The sequence below is a fragment of the Hesperophylax consimilis genome, chromosome 16, assembly GCF_061612785.1.
Source record: "Hesperophylax consimilis isolate HC1 chromosome 16, BYU_Hcon_1.0, whole genome shotgun sequence".
Classification (NCBI taxonomy): Eukaryota; Metazoa; Arthropoda; class Insecta; order Trichoptera; family Limnephilidae; genus Hesperophylax; species Hesperophylax consimilis.
In genome coordinates, this window is record NC_142851.1 from 18,157,658 (window position 1) to 18,169,426 (window position 11,769).

Sequence of the window (11,769 nt, forward strand, 5' to 3'; positions counted from 1 at the left end):
ACTTTTAATAATTAAAATAAAATAACTTATTTATTGTACTAAAGTGGTATTCAAACAAAGTTATTTTATTTTAATTCTTATAATTATGTATACCCACAAAGTGTTTGCTACAAGTGAAAAACTAAATATCCTGTTTATACAAAGTGATGACAAAACTTAGAATAACAATAACAGCAGGACAAAACAAGAATATTAAAACTAAGACATAATATAAACAGGAGGCAATTTGTGCTCAGAAATGACAATCTTCTGAGCAGACATTTTAAAAGGTACAATAAGGAGGCCACCGAAACCAAACAATTTCCGGAAGTTTTAGACTATGGCTTATTATAAAATTTCCAAAAGATTTATGATTGGTAAGATTTTTTAAATAATCTATTACCAATACCTAAAGCTTCTATGAATTTCTATTAACCGAATCTTATGTTGCAGTTCTTTAACGTAAATTAAATATAAGTATTTCTGTAGGAATCTACCAAGGTTATTCTGAAATATGTACCTGTAATGTTCGCACGTCTTGGGGCGAAGCATACAATGTTCCCGTATCTCCGGGTTTCTTAGGAAACGTCTTGAAGATGATTTCAATACGCAGGTAAGAGCGAAGATTCCTTTGTTAGTTTCTCCCCGAAACTTGAAGTTACCGCCGGATTCTCTTTTAAGATTTATACCTCCAGTGAATGGCGCAAGATTTGGGATGAGGATAAATTGAAAAAAAATAAGGGTGAATAGATGCACACATCTGCTGCAAATTTTGAAATGACTTATGCGATGTTGCCAAATTTCGAAGAAACTCAAAAAATATTCAAAAGTTTTAATATTACAGAAAACATTTTAATTAATTAATAAACAATAAATATTTGGCAAATTTATTTAGCGCCATTTTCGTGAAAAATTACCTCAAGGGTGCTGTACAAATATATTTCAATAGTAATTAACATCATCTGTGGGTAATTATCACCTCTTTTTAAATGTGGCTTTCTAGGATTACAATGATTTGTTTTTTCTCTAAATCTTAAAACATCATATGAGAAGTTATTTTACAAGTAGGTACCTTAAAGCATTTAGTCGTAATCTTTTGAGAACTTTTATTAAATAGGGTCGAAGCTTGATAGAAATACCGGTAAACTCAGCGCGTTATAACTTCCCCCCTTTAAAAAAATATCTTAAGAACCCCTGGAAAGATCGTGTGAAAATCTTAAAGTCCTATGTTGGTATGAATTATAAATACTAGTAGTTCTGTGAACAGTAGAAAATTTCGCGTCCTTGGTATGTTTTAAAATATATCTTATTTCATAAATCACAATCAAAATTTCATCTGGAATCGTGATATTTTTAAGTAGGTACTTAATATATTCCTACCTACTTAATATTAGACTACGTATTATGTGTAACTTTTTTTTAAATTTCAAATAAGGAATTATACATTTAGTTCAACGACGCGTCACTCTCTCAATGATAATTCTTTTTAAAAACTTTCTTCGGGCAATGGGTATACCGTTCCTAATATTAAAAAAATGAATAATCAAAACAGTTTTTTCTTTAATATTAGATATTATTTTCAATTTCGTAAGATCTATTTTCTACTTTCCAAAAAACAATGACATATTTTGGTTTTTAAATCAATTGGTATCTACATATATATAGAGAAATCGGTTGTACCTACCTTCCTACTTTTCTACAAAACTTAATATCCGCTCAATTTAATAACTAAATAGCTTAAATAGATAGGTAGGTGTACAGAATTGCTAAAATTGGTCTATTTAAAAATAAAGAATAAAAATAAAAATTCTTATAACTTTTTTTTTAAACAAATTGGAAAAATTGTTTTAGTACTGCGCAATCTTTGACCGAGGGTTCATGTCACAACCAAAAAAGAAGCAACAATACCCCGTGCTAAGATGGAGGGTAAGAAGTCACTTAGGCGGGCTTTATTGTTTGGGGTCGCCTGGAGAAAAAAGTTCTCACGGGAACTAATTCTCAAAGTCACAAGACTTTCGGGTGCAAAGACTGTTCAACGAATATTGCAACCGACTTGGGTAAATTGCCTTTGTAAGAAAGGATGGGCAGATAGTACCTTACATACCAACATGGAATGGTAAGGGATTTTTTTTTGTTTTGATTTTATTTCCGTTAGATTTTTAATACATCAAATATTTTGTGAAACCTGATTTATTACAGGCAAAAATATTTGAGACGTATCGCCAAATAAAGTTTTTTTTTTACTTTTACTTTTCACAAAAGTCCTCCAATGATTTAAAACTCAAGAAAGCAGTAGGTAGGTAATATCTAAATTCATAATAAAAACCAATTTATGACATTTCACATCTTAGAAGGAAGCGGTTCTATGGTATGTGCTTTTGTGCATTGCACTGCTTGTCTTCAGTCTTCATATAACTCATATAAAAGCTTTCCTCCGGTACAAGACTCCCTCGCCATCGCAAACGACTCGTGCATTTGTCATTGTGCACAAAATTTTACAGCATCAGGCGGTAGTGGGCGGCTGAACGTTGACACGAGTGACACAGATTACGCTCGTAACGGCAAATCACGTGTTTGAGCAGTGCAGATATATATCTCAAGACGTGCACTATCGACACATGCGCCGAGCGCCTTGACAAGTGAATTTTGCACGACTTTGGCATAATCCAATAAATCTGTAATGAATTTGTTTAGGAATACTGAGTTACAATGTTAGCGCTACAACATTCACACATTGGCACTCATGCGCGATGAATTTAAACGGTTTCGCGAGATTTTGTGTGTCCTTTACCCCAGAGATGCTTTATTATATATAGATAATTTATTTACAAATTTAACTAAGTTGAGTGAGTGAATTTGCGAGCAATTTTAGTCACGGGCCGCCTCTGATCTTAGCATGTTATATTTAGGTGCATACCCTATTAAACCTTACCTTTCCAGTGGAAAAGAAAGACGTTGTTTAAATAATTATCATTAAATCATAATATGGACATATTATTATCTCTCTACATAGAGCATAGATGTCAACTGTCATCCGCTAGTAGATAGAGACTGGATGGATCCTTCATGATAAGTTTCCCCGAGCACCTCCAGTAATTAGTTGATTTGCGAGTAGCGAGTGGGCGGGGGCGGGTGGGTAGGGAGGGGGCGAAATGGAGGGCGGGAGACGTGAGTTGCAAGCAATGCTCACACGTCACTTGGCCGCCGCGCCCGAGTGTTGTTGCCACTTTATCTGCAAGTGTTTGCCGTTACAGCACCCAAGAATGCAGTGGCAGCGAAAAGAAACAAAGAAATAATCATAAAAAAATCCTTTGGGTAAGTATTCCTGGTTGCACGAACCTTGTAACAAAACATTAAAAATTTTTGACACCTTCTCTTTTCAGAAGATGTCTATTATAAGTACAATGGTCACTCATTGCATCAATGAGCGAATGTATTTTTTCAGAACATTACATCAGTAATTTTCGCATATGTTTAAGATCAACACCAAAATTATAATTTTTGCGAATATACACGGTGTCCAAAAACTCACAGTACCTACAAACAAGAAAAATTTAAATCGTCATCACATTTGGAGTCGATTTTGCGGTCTAACTTTTTTGATTTGAGCTTTTGTTTTTGAGTTAGTAAATAAACTCCGTCATTAAATCGAGTCCAAAGTGGGAAAACTATCAAATTAAAAAAAAAACCGTCACGAAGGTGTTAATATCAGCTGTTTAATGTATTTTTAAATGCATCGAAGCTTGAATGAGACTCTAAAATATTTGTAAACCCTTGTCCTTTAAAGCTTAAAAACTATCAAAATTCACCGATCAAAAATTTTTTACTTATTTTGGACTTTCGGGGTTCGGGACTCCTTGTGACTGGAAACGATTTCTTCTTTTAAAGCTTAACGGAAAAGTAAGATCAAGAAAAGAGGCTTATTTTTTTAAGTTGGCATTGTGTCTGGTTCCCACCCAGGCGTCGTGGGTTCGATCGCCTGCTGGCTAAGTCCTCACGATACAATTAATATTTTCCGCTTACTGTGATGGTAGAAGGTGATTATTATATCAGGTTATTCGTAAACCGGGAAAGATTGTCTTTCTTTAAAAAAATTGTTTAAGAAGTAACTATTTTATGTATACATCTTATAAGTTATAATACAATGCTCTCAGGCTAATTATTTTACACTGCTCTAAAAAATCTCTGTTTTTATTTTTTTAAAGCGTGTGAAATAATTTAAAAAATGTAACAAAAGTTGACATGAGTATTAATAAAATGAACAAGTCACATCCCTTACAGCGCGAGAGGCGCATTCTGCCACTAGGCTAGGAAAATTAGCCAGGCTTATTAGCGGTTCTCCCCTGATAAGCCATTCACATCTTCCGCCCACATTCAGCTGGAAAAAAATCGCACGCCGCCCACCCCGCCCTACCCCGCTTTCACCGCCCTCACCGCGCCGCCCGCGCGAGCAAATGTGGTTAATTTCTCCCGCCTACTGAGGCGTAAGAGAAAGCGACAGATCCGCGATACAAAAGTGGTGCAGCTTCCATCTGGAGTATCACACACGGGGCCCTTATCGGGCGGGAGACGGGGTACTTTGTTACGATGTTTTTTTTTATGCGCGTCATTCGAGCGTGAACAGAGTAGGACCTACAGGGTACACTGAGATGTGACATGCTCGCTTCGCTCCGGTGCGGTTTTCGCAAATTCCTTTTGTAGTCGACCATCAGCCTAACATTTTTACGTTAAGATAGTGGATAATAGCACATTAGATAACTATATACCTGTGACTTTTATCACGAAACGCTTAGAGTTTTTAGACAACGAGTTTTTTTTTGAATTGTCAATTTTTGGTTATTCCATTATAACTTAACGAGTAAAAGTTGTGTTGTGCAAAACAAGTTGTAAGACATAGCCAACACCCGATGACATCTCTTGTAAACTAAGGAGAGACACGGAAGATCGCTGTGGGACATAATGGGCCAGTGTCCAGAGTGCTTACGAGAGCTATGCAATATGTTTGCATAAAAAATAAAAACGTGTAATATCGAAGAAGTCTTTATAAATTTGGAATTATTACCTTGTAGAATTATTGCACAGTTATCACATCATCTAAGCTCCGAATGTCTGTTTATTATTTCTAACCTACTGGATACTTGGATGAACTCTATCCATTGTTCTCTTTTACGTTGCAAGTTAATTAAAAAAATCTCAACGCGGTCTCCGGTGAATAATCGAGACGGGAACGTACAAATGACATTTTTTCATTAATATGTCGCAAGTGTTTTCCAAGCCACTATAGTTAGTTTCCCTTCTAATTGGCTCACTTCACAGAATATCTGTACAGCGCTCCAGCCGGCCCCAGCCTCCACTCTCTCCTATTCGCCCCACCCCCCCTCCCCAACAGTATTGGGAAATATTACTGAATGAAAAACACATAATTTTTCCCTTTTTTTAAATGTGGAACAATTATTAAATTGGTGAAAAAAACTAATGTGATTGTATCCCACTGGGTAAGATTTTTTGTGTCACTCTTGCGCGTTTCTACTCCGGTAATTTCAGTTGAAAACGTATCAGATCCGTGACAATGGTGGCAAGCTGAAGGCGAGAAAGCCCACTCCACAATAGGTACACACTGCACAGGTAGTGCGGAGGACGGAGTAAGAAGGGCAGTCGGAGACATTTAATATCTCGCTAAGTAAGGGTTGAATGCGATGATCTCGCAAGGGAGCCGGGAAGAAAAACAAAAGGAACTTTCACCTGCCCCTCATGTGAAAATAACACGTTTCAGGTTTATGACGTAACTGAAATATCACCAGCGGATTTGAGACTATTTACATTTGCAAACGTCAACGATATCACTCCGGAGAAAGTTTTTTAATTGGCTTTAATTTGCTTTTAATTTTAATTTCGTTAAGGGTTCATTTGCATCTCCCGGGAGAGTTCTTAAACATTCGCTAACGTGTAAGTCACTACCAGTCACAACGCAACTAGTTGCAATAGGTGAAGCGAAAAATTGCCACCCACACCCGCCGGTTTGCTAGAACAAAAGATGCACACGAGAGAGCCAGTTGAGGATCATCTCGAGTGTTGGTTTGTTTAAGAAGCGGATTTACCCTATATACTTACTTTTTGCTATATTTTATCCACATTTGAATGCTTTTTATGGTCCAATTTTCGAAGGAACAATTAAATGTCCTGGCTTATACGTAATACAAAATGTACTTATTTTAATTTCAAGTACATTTAGCGATCCTTTGACGTTCTTCCAAATTTTACAGTCGGTATTAGGTTATTAACTTAGTAATTAATATGTAGTAAAAAAGCTAGGAGAATCGATTAGCTGAGTGTGTTTTCATTCTCACCACTGTTACTTTCCGCACTCTGTTCTGTTCTCTCTCTGTCTAATTCCGCGTAAGCTCCCGATGATGCCTAAAAGTAAAACCCGCCCATACAGGCTGCAAGCTCTAACCGCGCGCTTTTGGCGCGTTATTTAAAAACTTTTTTTCTAAATGCAGAATGTTGCAGAAAGGAATGTCTGAATTTCTCCGTTTGCCTTTTCATTCTCAAGTACTCCACGGAAAGTCCTACCGATGCATGTTTGCGCTATTTCCCATTAGAAAATCGACAGTTTGCTTTGAGAATGAGTTTGAATGAGAACGGCTGGTACTTTGTGCGGTTTTCAGAAAACTTTACTGCTAATCAATCAATATTGATTACAAATAGCGCTAAATACTAAACTGAATATCTAACTCCACCCAAAATGATAAAGAATTGAAGGCGTTATTAATAAGCAGCTAATTAAGAATGTCTGGTTTAATGCAACCGCACTTGAGGCAAGTAGTCAGGTACTGTACTAGCTACAACTGTACGCATAAGGCAGATATTACTTCTCGGGCCTTACAGAAAGCATTCTGCCTGGTTTCCACATCAAACAGAAAATGCGTTGTTTGTGGCTTAAAGCGACACAAAAGGACTTTTAATTAACAATTTTGTTTCTAGTTTTCTCTGGTACACTTTTTTGCAGCTTCGTGTTATGGAAGCTTACTTTCATGACGAAAATTTCATCTGAATTGGCATTATTGGAACGTTTCGCATTTTATGAGCCTTGCCATAATTATCTACTATTAATTATGAAGCAGAAAAACTAAAATAAATAATCGGTATTGATTGAAATCAATCGACTGAATTAAAAATAAATGATTATAATTTAAATTGTCGCTTATTTCTTATTAAGTTATTGATCTGCTTTTATAGTAATGTGCTTGCTTCTAGACAATTTTCGTTTTTTCATTACCACAAGTCTGAAGTGATTTTTTAGTTTAATAGAACTGAGATGAAATTTTGATTGATTATTTATATTCCCTAAAGGTTAACGTAATCGAAATAATTTCAAAATTTCGTCGTAACTCCCCAACACGTCAAATTTTCTAACGTGGCAATTTGTTTTGTTTATCCGCAGAGAGTTCTACTACATCCAGATGGAAAAGTACGCCCGCCAGGCGGTTAGTGAAGGCGTAAAGAGTGCCGAGGAGCTGCACGTGGCCGCTGACTCGGAGATCTACCGCGTGCTCAACCTTCACTACAACCGGAATAACCACATAGAGGTATGCGGCCCTCAGGTGCGATATAACTCTACCCCAAACACCTCCCAACACACCACCCTCTCGCACACAATCCTCTCGCACACAACCCCACAATAACACACTCAAAGATCTTAGTCAATTGGTCGTGTTATAAGTATTCAGTGACTTAATCAGCAATTACGAAGTTTCGCGTTTCGAATTGCTAAATTGCTTGGATCAAAATCATTGTTGAATTTGAGGGATTCCTTACCAAATTCAGTAAAGTTTATAAAAAAACCGATGCTTTGCACGGTACAGAAACAGTTTTTAGTTAAAATTGTCATCTGAACAGCTAGTTTACAATGAAACTTTAATAATACCAATATCTTTTACAATTTATAAATTTAGATAGCTCATTGCAAAGTTGAGTGGACTCTTGCCATCTTTGGTATTAGGTTTTATACAATTGATTTTACATAATTATGATTAGATAATTACGAATACGTTGCACTGTGATAGTCTTAACTGATCAGAAATTCTTAGCTAGATGGTTATTTTTGTACAGTTATTCAGTTTCAATTCTTGAATTCATTACATACTTACTACTCACAACGATCCTGTGCATATTTCAAATATTATTTTGTCCAATGTCTCAGTCCTGCCTGGGTGTCATTAGTGCATTATTCTCAGGAAGCTAACGATTCTCTGTATTTTCTCAGGTCCCATCCAATTTCCGGTACGTTGTAGAGCAGACCCTTCGCGAGTTCTTCCGGGCCATCCAGGGGGGAAAGGACGCCGAACAGTCCTGGAAGAAATCCATCTACAAGGTCATCTCCAGACTGGACGATCCCGTTCCCGAATACTTCAAGTCTCCCAACTTCTTGGAGCAGCTGGAGTAGATCGACAAGAAGAACCCAGGAGCCAGTGAAGATGAAACTATGTTAAAAACGAAGATAGGACAGGGCCAGCTTTTGAACCTTGGAAGAAACTGTTTAAATTATGTTTAAAAGTTTTACATAACGGATCTTGACTACCAGCTTTTAAAGCTGGACTGTTTTGATTATTAGGCCCTTCTCGGGTGTCAAAGGCTAGTCGATGTCCTATCAGAAATTAACTGGCGCTGATAAAACAAATATAAAAATTTAAAGAAAGTTATATATTACACACCAATAAAGACGACACTCGCATTTAGGCCTTCAGTTCAAAAATTGATAAATAAAAATTATTGTCCTACGAAATAAAAATGTTAAGGAAAAATTTAATAATAAAATTATTCAAAATTCTATGAAATTTAAAAATGATAAAAATATTGTAATTTTACGGTAACAAGATTTATAACTATTCTGTGGTTGTACGTTTATAAATTTATATTTATTGTAATTTTGGCAACATTTTTTGTGTTGTTTCGGTTTTCTTCGTCGATTTAAGTTGTATAAAATATGACAGATCAAACGGCCATGTATTATAAAGATGAACGGTGTCAATTTATTGTCGGCGGGCCGAAGTGAGTAAAGTTGATACTGACTGCTTCGGGCTCAGTCTGATGAGCAGTCACCGGTCACCGGTCACCGGTCACCAGTCTGGGCACAGTTCCCAGGCAGTTCTCCCCTGTGGCAGCTGGCGACGGTGGAACTGGCACTGGTGGAACTGGCACTGGTGGAGGCAGCGGACCAGACTAGAGTAGACATAACATGTAAATAATTCCAGCCGGGTTCGCCGCAACTAACGTAAATTAGCTACTAGAATTTGTATAGTTTTCTCACTAAACAAATACCAAACGAACAAAGTGCGTTAATTCGTAGCTAACAAATAACCCAAAGATTTAAAGTCCAACCAGCATGCCATTTGCAAAATGGACTGTCGAGGACTTCAGGACATGTATAGATAATTATAATATACACAACACTTTATTGAATTACTTCAGAATTTTTGCGCAATTCTTTTGACTGGTTTTAATTTATGAATTATTTAGATTAGATAGTATTAAGGAGAAGGATTAAAGGGAGTTAGAGCTAGAGTTAAGAAGAGAGTAGTTAAGGGAAGGTAATTAAGAGATGGGTAGTTAGGAGGTTGGTAGATAAGAAGGTAGATTTAGCGCACAGCGACCAGTGGTGAGTCTCCTAGTCAACCCTTTTGGTCCCCGGGATATCTGATAACACATTTTCTTATTATTTATTCATGTTTTGTTCATCTTTGTGTCCCTGTAATCCTAAAGTTACTATACCAAATCACTGTACATAAAACAATTATTATTTTTAGTTAAATATGTAAACCAATGATTTTAAACCAAATGATTGATTTATTTAGCCTTATTTTATTTTTATATATGTGAACTTAATATATATCTGAATTATATGAATTTTTTCCTTTACCACATTATTGTTTCGTTATTTTTTCATCCCTTTCATTTGTACGTATTATGTTTTGTTTATATATCGCTTAAACTGCGCAGTAAGATGTGAAGCATTCCAAACGCCAAACATATAAATAATATTACTGCGCATTGCCTCCAGGTACCATTTCCTCTAGTCACTTCCGCTGAAGATATGGCTGGAACCGGAAGCCATCTTAAGGCGTTGCGTTGGTTGCAAGGTTGCCAGCAGGAACGGGGCACACGCAGGAAAAGTCATAACTAAGTAGTTCATAATTATAGTGACCTTTATAATCTTCGTCATTTATTTATCCGTAATAATAATCAGTGTGATTTAATTATAATATGGCGGCGACTCGTATAACTAACTACTAACTTCCACTCTGGTCGGCCGTTGATTACCGTTATCAATACAATACTTATACCTAAACACTATTTAACTGGATTATTCACACGACGCGATGAAACCCACCCTGACTTCTTCAAATAGCAAAATAATTTACACACTTATAACCGATAGATTTACAACTTAAGATTTGAATGTATCCCTCTAATATGATAAGAAGCGGGCAAAATGTTGCACCTACCACGAGAAGAGAATATTTGACTTTGTAAATATAGTTAAATTCATCAAGAGAAATAATTTGTTGTTAGAAGGGATGGCTATAATAATAATTTGAACGAATATAAAAATAACTTCGTTGTATATCCACTCGTAACTTGTAATAGAGTAAGTAGTTTCCAAGTGTACAGCTATCTCAGTCAATAAAGTTGACAAACCATTACAATAGTTACTCAATTTTATAAAACTTAATTAAGGGCTAATAACTACTGTAGAGATTCTTGTGATTGAACTCATCGAAATTAGGGAGGGTTTCATGACGTCTTCACACCGCATTAACTACAAACAACCCGTGCAATATTATGTATAAAAACCCTGGATTGACGTAATATAAACACTAGAGATAAGGTCTCTCAGAGCTATTCCTTGAATAGAGTTTCACAACCATAGAATTGTACATATGAGCGAGGTTTGGCGAGTCTCTGAAAGCTGGAGAGGTCTCAGAGAAGGGACCTAGTCTAGTTAGCAGGGCAGCATTAGGCCGGTCCGACGCGTCTTGGCACGGGTAGGGCCGGCCCGAGTGGTGCACGCTGCTACCACGTCACCTGATGGCGTGCGCACCACTAATAGTCGGCAGGGCAGCATTAGGCCGGTCCGACGCGCCTTGGCACGGGTAGGGCCGGTCCGAGTGGTGCACGCTGCTACCACGTCACCTGATGGCGTGCGCACCACTAATAGTCGGCAGGGCAGCATTAGGCCGGTCCGACGCGCCTTGGCACGGGTAGGGCCGGTCCGAGTGGTGCACGCTGCTACCACGTCACCTGATGGCGTGCGCACCACTAATAGTCGGCAGGGTAGCATTAGGCCGGCCCGACGCGCCCTGGCTCGGGTAGGGCCGGCCCGAGTGGTGCACGCTGCTACCACGTCACCTGATGGCGTGCGCACCACTAATAGTCGGCAGGGCAGCATTAGGCCGGTCCGACGCGCCTTGGCACGGGTAGGGCCGGTCCGAGTGGTGCACGATGCTACCACGTCACCTGATGGCGTGCGCACCACTAATAGTTGGCAGGGCAGCATTAGGCCGGCCCACGTGGTGCGCACTGCCACCATGTCACCTGATGGTGTGCGCACCACTAATACTTTCAGTTCACCGATCTACAGCGACACAAATCTCTTCAGGATATGTCTCATTATTTGGCTATCAGTTTGATAAGGAATATTTGGCTTTTCCTTTTTGCACACAGCCGTTTCGATGAATATTTCGGTCTTTCTGTATGATTTGTATATTTGTATAAGGGTGCGTAGAAGTG

The 11,769-nt window shown here is 37.9% G+C and overlaps 1 protein-coding gene across 1 annotated transcript in view; it reads left to right on the plus strand.

Annotated features, from left to right (window-relative positions):
* The window catches only part of pros (homeobox protein prospero), a 156,218-nt gene extending 146,137 nt beyond the window's left edge, over positions 1-10,081 (plus strand). Inside the window, exons 6-7 of the mRNA XM_089640992.1 lie at positions 7,424-7,568; positions 8,246-10,081. Of these exons, the coding sequence (XP_089497118.1) occupies positions 7,424-7,568; positions 8,246-8,425 (325 nt within the window). The 3' untranslated portion in view covers positions 8,426-10,081. The remainder of the gene's footprint in view (positions 1-7,423; positions 7,569-8,245) is intronic.
* The last annotated feature ends 1,688 nt before the right edge of the window (positions 10,082-11,769 follow it).